Source organism: Fusarium mangiferae, assembly GCF_900044065.1.
Source record: "Fusarium mangiferae strain MRC7560 genome assembly, contig: FMAN_scaffold002, whole genome shotgun sequence".
Lineage (NCBI taxonomy): Eukaryota > Fungi > Ascomycota > Sordariomycetes > Hypocreales > Nectriaceae > Fusarium > Fusarium mangiferae.
The window spans coordinates 1,533,684-1,550,811 of NW_024573922.1; the positions used below are offsets into that span (position 1 = coordinate 1,533,684).

General features: G+C 46.8%; 5 protein-coding genes and 1 non-coding gene across 6 annotated transcripts; 4 read left to right on the forward strand and 2 right to left on the reverse strand.

Moving 5' to 3' along the window:
* Positions 1 to 3,379: 3,379 nt before the first annotated feature.
* tRNA lies at positions 3,380 to 3,491 on the reverse strand. Its single transcript has 2 exons — positions 3,454 to 3,491; positions 3,380 to 3,415 (listed from the first exon to the last, which is right to left on the reverse strand). It is a non-coding gene; the product is annotated as a tRNA-Ile (tRNA).
* Positions 3,492 to 4,636: 1,145 nt separating this feature from the next.
* On the forward strand, positions 4,637 to 6,341 carry FMAN_06176 (uncharacterized protein; the record flags this gene model as incomplete). Its single annotated transcript, XM_041827079.1, has 3 exons — positions 4,637 to 4,756; positions 4,806 to 4,932; positions 4,981 to 6,341. 3 exons carry the CDS (start codon positions 4,637 to 4,639, stop codon positions 6,339 to 6,341), a joined length of 1,608 nt encoding a protein of 535 aa, XP_041678077.1.
* Positions 6,342 to 6,773: 432 nt separating this feature from the next.
* FMAN_06175 (uncharacterized protein) lies at positions 6,774 to 7,549 on the forward strand (the record flags this gene model as incomplete). Its single annotated transcript, XM_041827080.1, has 2 exons — positions 6,774 to 7,375; positions 7,426 to 7,549. 2 exons carry the CDS (start codon positions 6,774 to 6,776, stop codon positions 7,547 to 7,549), a joined length of 726 nt encoding a protein of 241 aa, XP_041678078.1.
* A 1,740-nt stretch (positions 7,550 to 9,289) lies between these two features.
* FMAN_06174 (putative endoglucanase IV) lies at positions 9,290 to 10,408 on the forward strand (the record flags this gene model as incomplete). Its single annotated transcript, XM_041827081.1, has 1 exon — positions 9,290 to 10,408. One exon carries the CDS (start codon positions 9,290 to 9,292, stop codon positions 10,406 to 10,408), a length of 1,119 nt encoding a protein of 372 aa, XP_041678079.1.
* Positions 10,409 to 10,911: 503 nt separating this feature from the next.
* FMAN_06173 (uncharacterized protein) lies at positions 10,912 to 14,210 on the forward strand (the record flags this gene model as incomplete). The annotated part of the gene is made up of 4 exons (XM_041827082.1): positions 10,912 to 11,178; positions 11,225 to 13,184; positions 13,229 to 14,122; positions 14,170 to 14,210. 4 exons carry the CDS (start codon positions 10,912 to 10,914, stop codon positions 14,208 to 14,210), a joined length of 3,162 nt encoding a protein of 1,053 aa, XP_041678080.1.
* Positions 14,211 to 15,263: 1,053 nt separating this feature from the next.
* Positions 15,264 to 16,253, reverse strand: FMAN_06172 (reductase; the record flags this gene model as incomplete). Its single annotated transcript, XM_041827083.1, has 1 exon — positions 15,264 to 16,253. One exon carries the CDS (start codon positions 16,251 to 16,253, stop codon positions 15,264 to 15,266), a length of 990 nt encoding a protein of 329 aa, XP_041678081.1.
* Positions 16,254 to 17,128: the final 875 nt, after the last annotated feature.

Here is a 17,128-nt window from a genome sequence, read left to right on the forward strand (position 1 = left end):
ACTTTTGCTAAATTTATTTTAGTATCCCATATCAAGGTTTGATATTGTTTGCCCTTCAACTTGATATAATTACAAACACTGTCATTTTGAGTTGATAGCCCCCACAGCTGATTGGCTCACATCACGCGCCTCGCACGCCTTCACCTGTAACCTCAACCTAGGCCAAGCTCGAAAAGATTGACCTACACAGACACATTGGCATTCTATATCAAGGGATGGAACTGTGTTGATGGTGAGCCGCCCAAAATTGAGATCCAAACCCCGGCAAATCACATAAATGAACTTTATGAAGGATGTAAGAAGGGATGCTGTGGTGATAATCGAGACATGAAGGAAAGGGTAATGCTTGTTGGGAGTAAGAATACTTGAGGATGTTGAGGATATGGGGTCTGGATAAGGGGATCTATTGAGGATAAAGTCTGCTTCGGCTCTGCCTGTAACAGAGATGAACTTTACCAACGTCATTTCGCAATAAGGGGTGGAAGGGTTTGATACCTTGCCTTAATGACCGGCTTCCTAAGTACGAGGGGAGGGATAAGAAGGAGACCCTGATGGCACGCAAAGACTTCAGAAACCGGATCAAAAGATACAGATTAAGAAAATGCAAAACAAAGAATCGGCCAGGAGCTGAGGGCCTCATGTGCGTAGGACTTATGCTGGGTTTATTATTAATGTTCATCAAAACCTTTGTAGCATTAGACTGCGGACAGGAAGGATTCGAAAAATTGAGAACTAGCGGAGGTAAGAAACCCTAGTGCCTCGATTTTAATAAGAAAATATGTGTTAGTTAGGATAGCTTTTACGTAAGTTCGGTATACCTTTTGCCGAGTTTCTTTTGACACCTTATCTTGAGGTCTGATATTCTCTTCCCCCTGAAGCCTTCAACCTCGAGTTGACATAGCGATGCTGCTGCGGAATTCATGGGAGTTTTACCTTCTAGGATTCGTTGATGAGAGCGTGATAGGTGGTGGAGGTTTTCTTTGTCGGCTTCGATGGAAGTGTGAAGTATGACAGGTGTTGAAGATGTCCATGTCATTGGGTGGGAATGTAGTTGAAGGCAGGGTACCCTGTTCGGCTCGCTCTGCCATCGGCGCTCACCTCGACCACAGGATGGTCCACGAGGTGCGCTTGGAGCTGACGCGAAAACTGCAGAAGATTACCTTCATCTTTGGAGATTCATAGCATCGTGGAGAGTAAGGATATCCGTGCCAGCTTAATATATAGCAGCTCAATCTTCAAGCGTTTCAAAGCTGGAGTACGTCTGCGGACGTCCTGAGCAAAATGGCTCACGTGCTCTTCAACTTAGATATTAAGACAATCGATCCTTATAATTTGTCAATATATGAAATAAGCATTGGTTAACATTGTGTTGCGATATAATGTTTGCTACTCCTCGAGAGTCTTTCACTATAGTGGCATTATAGTTTGCAATATTCCACTGCTGTATTCTTTTACGAAAACCACACTTCCTTCGCTCACTTAATGGGGTAATAAGGTGATAGGAGGCAGACTGATCACTCTTAAATTATAAATTCTATTAGGCCTCGAACTATTGTATAGCTAAGCTCCTATTAGAATATCTCTATATCTAGTAAGATATAAAAGGGAACCTCCTTATAAAGGCTAAAATATAATATATAAATATTATTAATATATTATAACTTTAATGTTTTATATTAAGGCTTATAATATACCCTAATAGTGGCCACTATCTAGAATCTTGAAATTAAAAACTTAAGTTGCTTTTTCCTACTATCTACTACTACTTTTAAGCTTCAGATTACTAGGGCAAATTTCTTTCACTCTTTTCGTCGACGTGAAAGGCGAGATTAGACAGTCATCTCAGCATCTTATACGCTGACCAAAGAAAATTGGGCCTCACGGCTGGTTCACACGGCAGTCAACAGCGTCTCTAACTGACTCTATAACATCTCTGGTAATGAGCAAAAAAAGTACCAAACAATCAATGCTGTTGTCACACTCTCCAGGTCTCTTTGCTTGCTCTCGTGCTTCTTTTGACATTGCTGCGCCCAGTTTAACCGGATCAGAGTAAGCTGAAAAGCTTATCTCGAGTCGTTGCGTGGGTGGTTGGTAAATTGCCTGAGAGTTTGGTTTCATATTGACAGACCCAACAGCTAATGCTTGCATGACATGTGTGGCTTGAAAATGGCTCAAATTATATGGCTGGGGAGAAATGGTGGCTTGATGCAGAGAACCGGAACAAATCTATAAGATAGTGTGGTCAAGATGATCCACACCTTGGATTTCCTAATAGTATATTCTGAATTTCTTTTCTTATTATGCAAGCTGGACCTCTGTCATATTTCCTTTGCTTCTTCCTATTTGCCACATGCCCACACCAGACGAAACAGTCCCTATGGCAGAGTTATGGAGGATGAAGCTTCGAAAGGCCGGTTGATAGTTCCAATGCATGAAGGAATTTCGAATTGCATACGATCTTGCAAGCAATCTCCAGTGCCGTAATTCATTCAAACTCTGGCCAGCAAAGAAAGTGTCTTGAGGTTGACATGCCTGATCCAGCCGATTATCTATGTGATTGGCAAGTTACACTGTTCAAAACTGCAAGGCACTAACAAAGCGATCATCCAACGTTAATGTTGTAATCTTGTTGCACTCGCGCCCGCAACCGGATTCGGACACATCCTTTCTCTAACAGTAATAGAGAGACAAGACTTGTATGGCCATATGTTACTTCTTTGTTGAATCAAATCTACGTTAGTTGGCATTCTTACAGCCGCGGGTGTAGTGGCTCGCTCGGTCATCGCTTGAATCTGGAAGTATAGCTTCAATACTGACGCCCATTGACTACCACAACCCCAGTCTTCCGTCAACGCCTCAGAAACAAATCAAAGTGCGCCTCCTCCATTGGGATTGAAAACAGCCTCTTACGCTCATGGCCGATGATCATTCTCAGAAGACGCTCCTATAGCATGAGTCAAGCTCTCAAAGTGCAAGGACAAAGCGCCCCTCCTTCGATTTCATAATCAGGACTCCGACATGCATCCGCTACCAACGACATTATCGGTGTGTATCCTCAAGATATAACGTACTGATCCTGTCGCCGCAGTGCCAAACGATTCACGAGAAAGCTTTGCCATCGCTGATGTTCCGGCTATGCAACAATAGAGGAAGCTGCTTGGCTGCATGAACGAGTCTTTTTAATAGCAATAAGATCACATATCAGCGAGAGATGACAAGTTCTGTAGCTCGTTGCTAAAGCAAGCTGACTTGGACGCCAACAATAGCACATGCGTATTAGCAGACTTATAGACCAGAAGACTTCATGCAGCCAGCTCCATCCAGAGAGACATAAAAATAGAAACAGTAGCAAAAAGAATCCTCAGAATGCAAAAAGAAATTGCCGGGGCAGGATTCGAACCTGCGGCACCTTCCGTCATTGTTTGTAACATACAGAACGATCCGCCAAGACGGCATCATGGAAGGGGTGTTACCAACTACACCACCCAACATTGTTGTTATTTAATAGTGATTCAGTTAGTTTTTAATATATACTATATTAAAAGACTTAATTTAGCTAGCCCTACATAAATAGGCAATTGAGACCTCTGGCTAAGAGCTTAAGCCAGTAAAGAGGACTTAACTAAATAGAAAGATTGAAATATAGTAATGTAAAGGATCCTTAGAATTAAAAAAAAGAAAAGGATATTTCCAGGGCAGGATTCGAACCTGCGGGGCCCTCCTTCAACCCTTCATAGCAAGCTACAGAACGACCCGACGAGTCGGCACCGTGGAGGGGATGTTACCACTACACCACCCAGCATTGTTGGTTTTTGATAATGATCCAGGTAAGTTTTAACATGAACCATAGAGAAAGAGGCTCAACATTAAGGTGCAATCAGGATACTTCGAGTGGCCAGGGAATCGGGCATGAGCTGCAGCACGGGTATACTCTCGATAATAAAGTAGCGCGTGAATCGTGTCAATAAGAACAGAACTCAAGGCTCAACGTTATATATAGAGAATTAGTGGTAAGCCGTCGCTGAGATTGATTTACTTATCTACGTGGGCAGGTTGACAATGCAACTCGGTTATCACGTTCTGTCTCTCGACTTGCCCGAAGCCTCGCCAGCATACAGTCATCGAGTAACTGGGTGTGCGTGTGCTAACCCCAAAGTAGTTTTCTTGGATGGCATCACGACTTATTGCAACTAAACTTAGCTCTGGAAAGGTTGAGAAACATAGCTTGTCTGTGCAGTTCTTCCTATGAAACATGTTGTATTGGCATTCGAATGTAGGCAGAGTAAGTTGCTGTAGTGAAGCTAACTTTTTGTCATGACTTGTTTCTCCGATCTGATCCGCGAGGACCATCTCAATCTCAGCGAGGTTCGAACGTTATCAGGTGATGCAAATTTCAGGAGCGCTACCTTATCGTCAAGCATGGGGAAGGTGCTGCCAGTGCGAACCGTAATTTGCCTACCACCTACCTCCCTGGTAATGACCTTTCTGCCTCAGCCCCACTTCAGCTCTTTCATCACCGAAACAACTTCTCCTTTTTCTAGCGACGCTTTGTATTCTCATCACCTGTAATTTCTCCGTCTCGTCTACGCCATTCTTCTATAAGACTGCAGCCGCGTGACGGCAGATACTTGCCAGCATGGGAGAAGCATCTTTGTCTTTGACCTTTCTGTGCCAGGGATTTGCATTTGCTATTCCACAGTCTATCGCGCGAGCGCAGTCTCCGAAGCTCGCAGCTTCTCTCGATGCCGCTCAAGAAGTGCGATATCCCGCAGCCCATACTCTCCAGGGACACTGACGCTCTGTAGATATCTCAGAATCCGGTTATCACTATCAAAGACTTCTCCTTGGACACAGTAAACTGCATGGTTGAATTCTTCAAGTCTGGTTGCTACGAAGTTGACCGGAGGAACTTTCCCAGTGTGCTGCAAGCTGGTATGAAGTCGCTCATTGTCGTTTATGGCTGAGGCTAACCACTATCAGTTGGAGGTTCACCGGCGCCGGAGCATTTCATGCGCGATGTATTAACCTGTCACCTTCAAATCTGCGCTATCGGAACCCGCTATGGCATTCCCAAGTTATGCGAGCTAGCCAGGGACAACATCCAAAAGATCTTCGGAGGGAAATGGTTTGACTCGGTTTTCCTTTTCACTGCCGCCATTGTCTTGAAGTCAAAAGACGATGAATTGCAAAAGCTACTTGTGACTCTTGCGAGGGGGCACCTGCATTCTCTGACAACTTCGAACGGCTTCGACCATGCGACGATGCTCAAAAGTTTTCATCCCAAGCTTCGAGAGCAGGACAATATTCTCCAACAAAAGGGAGATCAAACGAAATCAACAGCGGGGCCATCGAGCCAGAAAGAGAGTTCCACCGAGATTGAGACCCTCCGACTCCAAGTCTCTTCTCTCAAACAACAAGTAATATCAGTCTCCAGTGAGCGAGACCAACTCCGAGAGCAGATATCTGCTTCTTCAGTCAAGAAGGAAGAACTACGACAGAGTTACACGAATATTTCTGCGGAGCGAGACTTATTGTGGAGTAAGGTGTCGACCTTAACAGCAGAGAAGGAAGAACTCCAGAAGGTTGCGGCGAAAAAGCCCGCTTCGACGGAGCGTGATGGACATGGAACAAACGATGCAAACGAGAAATCCTCAGCGGAAATTAAAGCAGAGGAAGACGATAAAATAATCGACACACTCCAACGAGAGCTTAGAGTTACAAGATCCGAGACCGGCTTGCTCAGGGCCAGATGGGCCAAGGAGAAGACAAAGTCGTCGATTCTGACACAAGAGAACGACGACCTCAACAAATCACTCGAACTCGAAAGACGTAGCAGGGTCAGCATTACGGAATTTGCACGAGACGATGTTCGAAATGCCCTCAAAGACGAGCAGAAGGTGACAACAGACTTGACCACCAAGCTCACCCAATCGTCAAAGGCCCTCGAGACAGAAAGAAAGCGCACAGCAACTCTAGTGCAAGAAGTCATTCAGATCAAGAGGAACCTTGAACTGGAGAGACAAGGGAATACTGGCATGTCTCTAGGGGAGCGAGCCAGAATGCGCGAAACTATTGATGCCCAGAAAAGCCAAATTTCGGCGCTCATTAATGCACGAGAGGAGATGAAGAGGGAACTAAAGATGGTTAGAATTGAGAAGAAAAATGAGGTTGACAGAAAATGGGAGATCACCAACAAGATGAATGCGTTAATTCAGACAATGCACGAGTGGGACGAGTGCCGCCATTGCGGTGCCGACTTTGGGACGTACGTGGAAGATCACGGCAGTGCGCTAGTTCTGCGATGCTCTTACTGCACAACTCGTCATGGGCATTGGGCCTGATGTGGTAGGATGGCGTGCATGACTGCGGATGGAGCGATCAAGGAAAGAGATGTGAGGTACTACCTAGCATTATGTGTCCGATCGATTCTACTGTCCGGAGCGTCTTGAAGGAATAAAGAGTGTTCCAGAATGATTTTTCTGTAAGTTATAGAAACATGGAAGTTGCTATTGTATGGTCTGATACCTCTCGGTTTCTTGACCCGGTCCCCCGCATGAGTTAACTAACGGTTGTCGCATCCGACTATCTGACTTATCAACTCCAACTTTCGGATACTATTACCCGATTACGGAGAATCCAAGATACTTTTAGGTTGCACCACTAGACTGAGGGGTAGTGAGTCAACACACGAGACCTACTTATGGCTGATAACAGATACTCATTCCTCACTCTCACTCTTCATCTTTGGTATTCTTTATTGTACCAATAGCAACATGTCACCTAACAACGGAAAGTACGTCGTCTTCGACATCGTCGGGACCTGCGTTTCATACGACAAGCTTACTGAAGCAGTCGAAAAACAACTCGGTGAAAAGCTGCTGGCCGAGAATGTAAAGCCCAGTCTTCTCGTGAACACCTGGATCGAGGCGAGTGAGCGCGAGTTTACTTACCTGTCGATAACTGGTCGATATGTCGCATTTGATAAGTTGTTCTCGTCCCTCTTTTATCGCATGCTCTGGCTCGCCGGCATCGAAGAACCACGGTCCTTCGCAAGTGAGGCTGATATCGAGAAGATTATGCATGGGTACATGGAGCTTGAGCCTAGGCCTGACCTCACGGAGTGTTTCGATAAACTTCGCGCTGCGGGATTCACGGTGCGTGGCCTGACAGCTGGGGACTTCGACAGAGTGCTTGGATACTTTGACAAGGCGGGTATCGAATTCCCAAAGGAACATCTGATCTCTTGTGATTCATTTGGCGTCGGTAAGCCGGACCTCAAGGCATATGCCTCGACCTTTGAGGAGTTGAAGGGGGCAAAGGAGCTTTGGTTTGCTGCAGCCCATATGTGGGACGTAAGCTCAGCTAAGCAAGTCGGGTGAGTGAATTATCGTTGCTTGTTTGCTGTTACTGATGGATGATCCATAGATTCAAGAGTGCCTATTGTTCTGTGCTGGAAAAAGAGCCTTGTGTGGACATCTTTGGTGAGATGGATGTCATGTCGGATACTTTGAGTGAGATGGCGGATAAGATCATCAAAGCTTCTTCTTGAGCTGTTAGAAGTGGCCACAGAGATTGAAATATGACGCAAATGATGCGCAGTTATGTCCCGAATCTCCAAGTTCCCAATACCCAAGTGTCAGCAATGTCTGGGCTGTTGGGGTGAGAAACTTGATACTCTACTGACTAAGAATTGGGGGCCAACCACGAACAGCCTCACGCATTCTTCAAGGTTGACGTTTGCGTCGCGTCCAGGAAGGTGCATCCAACAGCACCATTTGGCCTTCAGTAACCGTACCTAACAGGTTGTTCCTGTCACATTTGAAACAAACAAGGATAAAGATAAAGTTAGGCTTAAAGTTAGCGAGAGCTTGCCATCACATATCTTGGCCAATGCATTCCAGTGCCTAACTGCCCGTTGCTCAAGGTCTCAGACATCTGGCACTCGCCAAGAAATTTACCGAGGAAGGACAGCATTTGTGAGCCCTTCCCGAATGGAATTTCGACAATATTGAATCTAGATTTTTGAACAATGGGCTCATGTCTAGGACGGGTGCGGCCGAACGCTCCCGTTTGCGACTCTAGACGATGGCTTGGTGGCGTTTGTTGGTGAGGCTAGAGGGGATATGCAGGGGAAGATGCATGCCTTTTCGTTCCTGGAAGCCTTTATGAGTGATTTCCTAAACCAGGGAGGCAGAAAAGCTTGGGGCCTACATCTTATGCCATAGAAAATCTTAGACAAGTTCAGGACAAATTTCCTAAATTTAGTATATACTTGCAAACCATTAGACCTGCTTTTTCTTCTTGGCACCCTTCTCAAATGTCAAAGAACTCTTGCTCCCCGAGGTCAGGGATTTCCCGTTGGGGCTTGGAATGTGGTAGCTCACATCCCTCAGCCCAAGGGAGGGTTTTCCCAAGGGCATCATGGCCAGGCAAGACGCTTTCGGTAACTCGTAACTTGACAATAGACTCATCGGTTACAATGTTATTCATCCAATGTTTCGTCTCACCCACCATTCCTTAGGTCAACGCTGAGTCCATCAGGCATTTTCCAACAAAGCAGGCCCAAGCTCCATCCGGCGTCTCATAGCGCGTCAATCTCCCGCCCAATCTCACACTCTAAACAGCGCCACGATACCAGGCACAGCTCTAGCGAAGAGATTCAAGGCCGATGGAACGTTTCAGTTGGAGTCAAATGTGTTGCACATGGTGGCTTAAGCTTAGATTTAACCATGTGTCTTTAAAGGATCGTGATACCAATTGGTCCAGACAGAAACGATATGCCGGGCAAGTCAGATCTAATCGATCGGCATCTATTCTTGCCCTTTTTCTTGATGGTAGCTTATCAACAGCTATTCGAAGCAGAAATATAATGATTATCAGTGTTGCGAAATGTCCTGAGCCGTTATAAAGGGACAGAAACTCCTATGACGAGAGATCTGTTTGCAAGAAACACTGGCAGTTCATGAGGAACGAGACATGGCGTACTCGATAAGCCACTGCAGCACAAAATCAAGATATTGAAACGCGTGATGATACAAGACCTCCGTTTGTCCTTGAGACATTGGCATTTGAGGCTTTAAGCTGTCCACATCCGGGAATGTCACCGTCGAACGTGGTGGGGTTGACAAAGCCGGTCGAGACCATCTGCCATTCCAGGGTACCTTGGCTAACAAAACGACAAGAAATATATAATATTCGAAGGAAAGTCTTCTGAAGGAAAGTAAATCATTACACATAAGTGCTTTCTTCTTTCAGATCTTCTTTACTGCTAGTCAGTTTCAACTTTACGATGCTCTCACGCAAGACATCTTCACTTCTCGCTTTCGCGACTTCAGCCGCGCAAGTTGCTGCTCACGGCCATGTAGACTGGCTTGTCACAAACGGCGTTGCATTTCGAGGCTACTCTGCTCCAGAGATGAGCTGGAATCCTAATCATCCTCCTGTCGTCGGTTGGACCAACGGTGCCACTGACAATGGCTATGTTGAGCCCAACTCCTTCTCAGACCCCGATATCATCTGCCACAGAGCGGCGAGACCTGGGAAAGGGCACGTTTCTGTCTCAGCAGGCGACAAGATTACTCTTCAATGGAATACGTGGCCAGAGAGTCACCATGGGCCTGTGATTGACTATCTTGCTAGATGTCCGGGAGACTGCGAGACAGTTGATAAGAACGATCTTGAGTTCTTCAAGATTGGTCAAGAAGGTCTCATTGATATGTCGATGCAAAACGGCAAGTGGGCATCTGACGTGCTTATAGCTACTGGCTTCTCTTGGACACTTCAAATTCCTGAGACGTTGGCTCCTGGGAACTATGTTCTCCGCCACGAGATTATAGCTCTGCACGGTTCTGGACAGCCCAATGGAGCGCAGAATTACCCTCAGTGCTTTAATCTCAAAGTCACCGGTGACGGAGACTTGGCTCCAGATGGCGTCAAGGGCACACAACTCTACAAGGCCAACGATCCTGGTATCCTCTTCAACCTCTATACAACACCTTTGTCCTACAGGATTCCGGGCCCTACATTGGTTCCTGGCCTCCCTTCTACAGTATCTCAGCGTGTTGTCGCCGCAACCGCAACATCGAGTGCAACTGTGCCAGGGCAGAGCCAAGCTAGCACGAGCAGCAAAGCTTCTTCTTCTACATCAAAGGGAAGCTCGGCATCGACCAGCAGTGCTGTTGGAGGAGATACAACACTCAAGACTTCAACAACAAGCAAGTCTTCTTCGTCCAGCACAACGAAGGATGCTCCACAGCCCACAGAGGACGACGATATTATCTGCGGTCCTGCTACAGGGGGTCTTCCAAAGTACAGCCAATGCGGAGGTAAAGACTATACTGGACCGACAGTTTGTCAATGGGGGTCGAGTTGTAAGGTTCTCAATCCTTATTACTCGCAATGTCTTTGATTGATAGGTTTCTGCGATGGGTTGCAGCAAACTCCATTCCTTTGTAATGCTTGCTTGAACTGGCTACTAGTTGACAATAAGAACTATGAAACTATTTCATTATAAAATACCGTAATTATTATCCTAAAGTCTCAACACTCGTTGAGAATTGATCACTTTATGATAAACTTATAAAAGTTGAGAAGAGTTTAAGAATAGGCGGCTTTTGCCGAATTGCGTCAGCCTCCAATAATTCATCCAACATCCTCCGGCAATACCGGCAGTATCAGATCATGATTCTTGGATGTGAAAGTCAAAAACAAGAGCTAAAAGTCTGATATTAGTCAATTATTCTTCATTTTAGCTTAGCCTGTGCTGTTCTGGATGTCATCGACGTCATGTCTAGCTTTCTCCGCGGAGTCAGGATTCCAAAAGCGTCACGTTTTAGGTCTTCATAAATTGTCAAACCACGTTCAAGGTTCAATTCCATTGATCTGCAAACATCCCCCCAAGGTATTGAAATCATGCCTCACAGCAAGCCTTGGGTTGTCAAAGTTCAGGCCCACCCTGGGTCGACAGCTGAAGAGATCCGGAACGAGCCGGATTGGGTTTCTGGGCACCAGCACCGCGTTGGCTTCAGAGATCGCAATAATAGACTTCCTGGACTTACTCATAAAGACGATGAGTACAGAGAGGAAGTGGCGAGAGAGAAGCAGAAGTATCTTGCGTTTCAGAAGCGAGCCAAGAGTGGAGAATTGATCAATTTCAGAGACTTGATTGAGAACCAAAAGGTCAGTATCACATGGTTGAGTGGGTGATAAAGCTAATTGTTTCAAGGACTTTCATCTTCGACATCCAGAGAACCGATCACTTGGTTGGAGATATGTTCTCAACGCAACCGAAGATTTGGTCAAGAATAAAGAGCCATGGCCCGCAAACTTAAAGAAGCGGGAGGAAGAGAACAAGAAAAAAGAGGAAGAATCAAAGAGTGATAAGAAAAATGATACGCCCGAGCAAGAGCAAGAGCATGAGTGGAAGCGTTCCTCTGATAAAGACAAGCATCATGACGCATACGCAAAGAACAAAGAGAACGAGGAAAAGAAACAGGGAAAGATTTCGAGTGCGAAGCCAAAGCTCTCAGACAAGTATACACCTGCCGAGATAGCCCTTCTCAGAGCATTGGAGCACGAAAAGAAGTATATCCAACACCTTAGAGAGAACAACGGAAAGAGAAAGTCCCCCCAGCACAAGAATCTCACGCAGATCTCAATCGACGAACAGGACCAGTTCAGCCCAGACAACTGGCTTCCTCGCTCTCCTGATCTCATCCGCCTAACTGGGAAGCACCCTCTCAATGCTGAGGCGCCGTTGACGCGACTGTACGAAGCTGGCTTAATCACGCCTAACGAGCTTCACTATGTTCGAAATCATGGTCCTGTTCCGCGTATTCTCTGGGAGTTCCACGAGTTGGAGATCACCTACGATGGCAAAACTGAGACACTTTCTATGGATGAGTTGAAAGAGTTTGATACAATCAACATCGCTGTTGCGCTTGCTTGTGATGGAAACAGACGCAAGGAACTCAACATGATCAAGAAGAGCAAGGGTTTCAATTGGGGCGCTGGAGGCGCGAGTTGCGCCTATTGGAAAGGACCCCTTCTTCGAGATGTGCTCCTCGCGAACGGTATTCCTGAGAAACCTCCGGGTATGGGCGAGAAGCGATATTGGGTCAACTTTGAAGGCACTGATGATTTGAGTGAAGGAAAATATGCAACCTGCATACCCTTTGAGCACGCAATATCTCCCAATAACGATGTTATTCTAGCCTACGAGATGAACGACGTTCCGTTGCCGCCTGATCACGGATATCCCGTTCGTGTTATCATTCCAGGATATGTTGGCGGCAGGAATGTGAAGTGGCTAAAGAAGATCTGGATAAGTGAGAAAGAAAATGATTCTTACTATCATATATGGGATAATCGAGTTCTTCCATCCTTCGTCACTGAAAAAGACGGTCCTTTCGCTGAGGCTCTCTTTCATCATCCCGATACAGCCTGCAATGAGCAGAACCTCAACTCTGTCATCGTCAAGCCTGCACAGGGTGAGAAGATTCCCTTGCACAGAGCCAAGAAGGGAGAGAGCTATCGCATAGAGGGTTATGCGTACGATGGTGGAGGGCACGAAGTCCAGCGTGTTGAAGTCTCCCTCGACGACGGGGAAACTTGGCTGTACTGCATCCGCAAATTTCCCGACTACCCAATCCGTCACGGAAATAAGTTCTGGAGCTGGCTCCATTGGCACGTCGACGTTGAGATTTCCCACATTATCCGTGCAAAGAGTATCATGGTACGTTGCTTCAACGTGTTCAAAAACACGCAGCCAAGGGAGCCAAACTGGAATGTCATGGGTATGATGAACAACTGCTGGTATACCGTACGCCCAGAGATCACTGAGGACGATGACTCAGAAACACCTTCGATTTTGTTTAGGCACCCTGTTGAGCCAGCCACAAAAGATGGTGGATGGATGAAGCCAAGTGTTGAGAATAAGATTGCAGAAGCTAAGCAAGAAGCTGGCGCGCCTCAGAAGGAGTTTACCCGAGAAGAAATTGAGAAGCATAATACTCAAGATGACTGCTGGCTTGTAGTCGATGGAAAGGTCTACGATGCAACTAGTGTACTTGAATGGCATCCTGGAGGCGCTGCAGCCATTCTCGGTCATGCTGGTAAGGTCCATCAGGAGACAAGTGATGAATTTGCAAGCATCCATGATGACTACGCTTACAAGAAGCTCAAAGGTAAGTCTATAGTCTTTTTTATGGGTGTATCTAACGACTGCCAGAATGTGCTCTTGGTGTCGTGACTGAAAAGGCCGCCAACTTCATCAAACAAAATGCAGAGGCCGCTGCCAAAGACGCAACTGATTCGAGTACCAAGGACGAGCATCTAGCGCTGCAAAAGCACAGATGGATTCCAGTCAAACTCATTGATCGCAAGAATCTTTCTCAGGACACAAGGGCCTATACCTTCCAGCTCCCTGAGGGTAAAAGTATCCTCGGTCTTGGCACATGCCAGCATGTTCAGATTGGCTTCCATATGCTGGATAGGATGCTCATCCGCTCCTACACACCCACAAAACCACTCCTCCCGGCCCCAGGTGACAACATGACCAATGGAAGTGCCAAGTCTCTTCGAGATGGGGACGGCACTTTTGAGCTCACGATCAAGACTTACTTCCCCGATAAAAATCAACCTGGTGGCGCACTCTCAAACATCCTGGACTGTATCCCCGTAGGCGAAGAAGTCGAGCTTCGTGGGCCAACTGGAGAAATAGTCTACAACGGCAACGGAAACTTTGTTATCGAGGGCAAAGATCGTCACTTCGATCGTGTATCGCTCGTGCTTGGTGGCTCAGGCATAACACCAGGCTACTCGCTCCTCGCACGTATCCTCCTCTCCAACAACGACAAGACGGAAATTCGAGTCGTGGATGCTAACAAAACAGAGGCTGATATCTTGTTGAAAGAGGAGCTTGAGGAATTTGAAAAGAAGTCTAATGGGCAGTTGAAAGTCACTCATGTTCTGAGTCATGCTGATGATAGCTGGAAGGGGAAGACGGGCCATGTGAATGAGGATATCATCAAGGAGAGTTTGTTCGAGCCGACTGGTAAGAGTGCTGTCTTCTTGTGCGGTCCGCCGGCGATGATACAGAAGGCTGCACTCCCTGCTCTCAATGGTAAGTTTGATTCTGTAATTGGTGACTTGTTACTAACTATTTGATAGATTGGGGTTACGTGGAGGATGAGAACATGTTTGGATTCTAGTGGTGCTATGCTCTATAGTCATGCAAGGAAATAAACATGCACAATTACCTTGATTTCTTGTACTCACTGTTCATGACATGGCTCAGCACAAAAAGTAGGTTGAGGTCCAAGAGTACGAGAGAGTTGGGCCGTCACAACCCCAAGACAGCAACGCAAACCCTCCTACCGCAGATTAGTTGTACTTCACAAGTCCCCAATCATACCGTTTCAACATGAGGTGGATTTGCTTGATACGGAATTTTGACATTGGTCACCTTGGTCGCGATCGAAAATGTGCAGGACTTGTAAGAGAGGATTATCACCACTGTAGCATGAAGCTCACATTCATTGGACCCCTCATTATTCTTCCAGCACCTTTAACCCGATGTTCTCAATTTCCTGAACATTGTCAATGAAAGCTTATCTGCGGACATATATGCCAAATCGCAACTCTAAACATGCCAACCTTATCAATTCAACAAGGTACAGGACGTTAAAGTCCCTCATGAAGAGCGGTCAGAGGTTGGTCCATGCTTATGATAAGATGTCATTTTTCGAGATGTGAGGACTGATTTGACTGGTCGCTGATAAGAAGTACCTATACGGGAGTTGATGTATCGGATAACCATATGCAAGATCTCGCCGAGATAGATCAAGGGTGCGTGCTGTATATGGCGCGATTTTGTAGATCGTTGATGAGATTATAGATCCTATCGGCACACTTGCCGAGAATTGAGGCCATCCCGATAAGGACAGATGCTCAATGTATGGCAGCCTAGTTTGAAGTTGTCGTCAAATAGTCATATTTGATGACTGAACTCATTCTCTCTCAAGCATGAGTGGTTCTCATTGAAGAAAGATGTTCACGTTCATGGTGTTGCAACGGGTTTCATATCGTGCATCACGAAGTTGCGAAAGTTACTGTCAGATTTGTTTGAAATGTGTTCAGTTTCATCTTTCCAAACAGCGGAATGACTCTCATGCTAACTTTTGTCCCGCTAACCAAACGCTATAATACACTCTTTTGCTTTCCATTCTTTTCATCCGTCAGGGTATTTATCATAATCTCATAACTTAAACAGCAGAGGTTCCGTTCTCAGGAGTCTCCTCGGGCCAGACATCGTAACCGAAGGTATCCTTCATGTTGACAAAACGGGTATGTCGACCCTTAGCAACACTCTGGATAGCCTCAAAGTCCTCGTCGGACAGGTTGGGAACCTGGAAGTTGCTCTCGATTCGAGAGGGTGTTGAGCTCTTAGGAAGCACAGCATAGCCACGGCGCAGACCCCAGGCGAGAAGCACTTGAGCGAGGGTGTTGCCGCTCCGCTCGGCGACGGCGTTGAGGGTCTCGTTGGTGCGGACCTTCTCACCGGTAGTGGGGACCTGGTTCTGAGATCCGAGGGGAGAGTACGCGGAGGGGAGGATGCCGTTCTCTTGGCAGAACTTGACGAGCTCCTCGTTGGGCAGGAAGGGATGGATCTCGATCTGGTTGACAGCTGGCTTCACCTTGGCGAAGGACAGCAGCTTCTTGAGACCCTCGACGGTCCAGTTGGAGACACCAATAGCACGGGCCTTGCCGCTAGCATAAATCTCCTCCATGGCGCGCCATGTGGGTTCGGGGTTCTCAGTGAGATCCTTCTTGATGACGTACTTGCCATCAGGTCCGATCTTGGGCTTGTAGTCCTCGTCCTTCTCAGCAGCGATGGGCCAGTGGACAAGGAAGAGGTCAATGTAGTCGAGGCCAAAGTTCTTGAGGGAGTTCTCAAACGACCACTTGACCTCCTCGGGCTCGTGGAGGTGGTTCCAGACCTTTGTGCAGATGAAGATGTCCTCACGCTTGACATCCTTGTTCTCGGCGAGGAAATCCCTCACAGCCTGGCCGACCTCACCTTCGTTGAGGTAGAACCAGGCGCAGTCGAGGTGTCGGTAGCCGACCTTGAGGGCGCACTTGACAGCTTCGTAGGTCTCGCCCTTTGCGCCCTCGTTGGCGAAAGTGCCGAAGCCCAGGCCGGGGATCTTGACGCCATTGTTGAGGGTGAAAGTGGTCTTGTTTGAGACGGCCATGGTGTAGATGTTTGGGTGAAGTTTGGGAGTGAGTGATGGGTATGTGAGTAGGTGAAAGATAGGGAGTGAGAATCTTGACTAGTGAGGGGCAGTTTCACAGATGAACGGCTTATAAAGGGATTAAATTGATGATAAAATATCTCAATTGACGTTATGTCAGTGGAGAGGTACCTGCCGATGCTGAAAACTCTATACCTATAGTACCTACGCGACGGCAATTGTAAGGATGGTACGTTTTGACCTTCTCCTACTGTATGTACAGTATGTACTTGATGAGGTGGCTGTCATCCATCATCCATGGTCATGTTTTTTTCGCCGACGCCGCGCGAGGCGAGTTTGGGTCAAGATGGACATTGACGTCATGTCCTTAATTGGGAAACTTCTAGAAAGGCTAGGCTAGACCAGATGCGAGAGTCTCTCAGTAACGAATTTTCACCTTGATGGGAAAATTTACTGAGGCTGCAGGGCTGTTCCGTTTTGCCAAGAACTGTGGTGGACGTTCTGTGCCGACATGTACAGTTACTTGATCGCCCCTCGCTCCAGCTAAGGCACTGTATGTACTGCATGTAGAGTTTTCGCCCAAGGAGATGAGAGCTACGTGGACAAATACTTGAGTCAGGGAAACATCCAGCGACCAACCAGAGGATCAAGAGTTGAAAAAAGTAATCTTATCACTTGAAAATTGGAGCCGCAAGTGGCGATCCTTCTGAGAACGTCCCTTACGTTTCGAGACGAGAGGCTGAATACTAGCAATACCCGCTCTAGCCGTATTTTCTTCAGTAACGGTATCCACCCTAAAAAGACGGTCGACGACAGAGTCTAGGGTCTTCTGGGTACTCTAGGGCCCCTGTTCGGCAGTGGAGACAGGGATGATG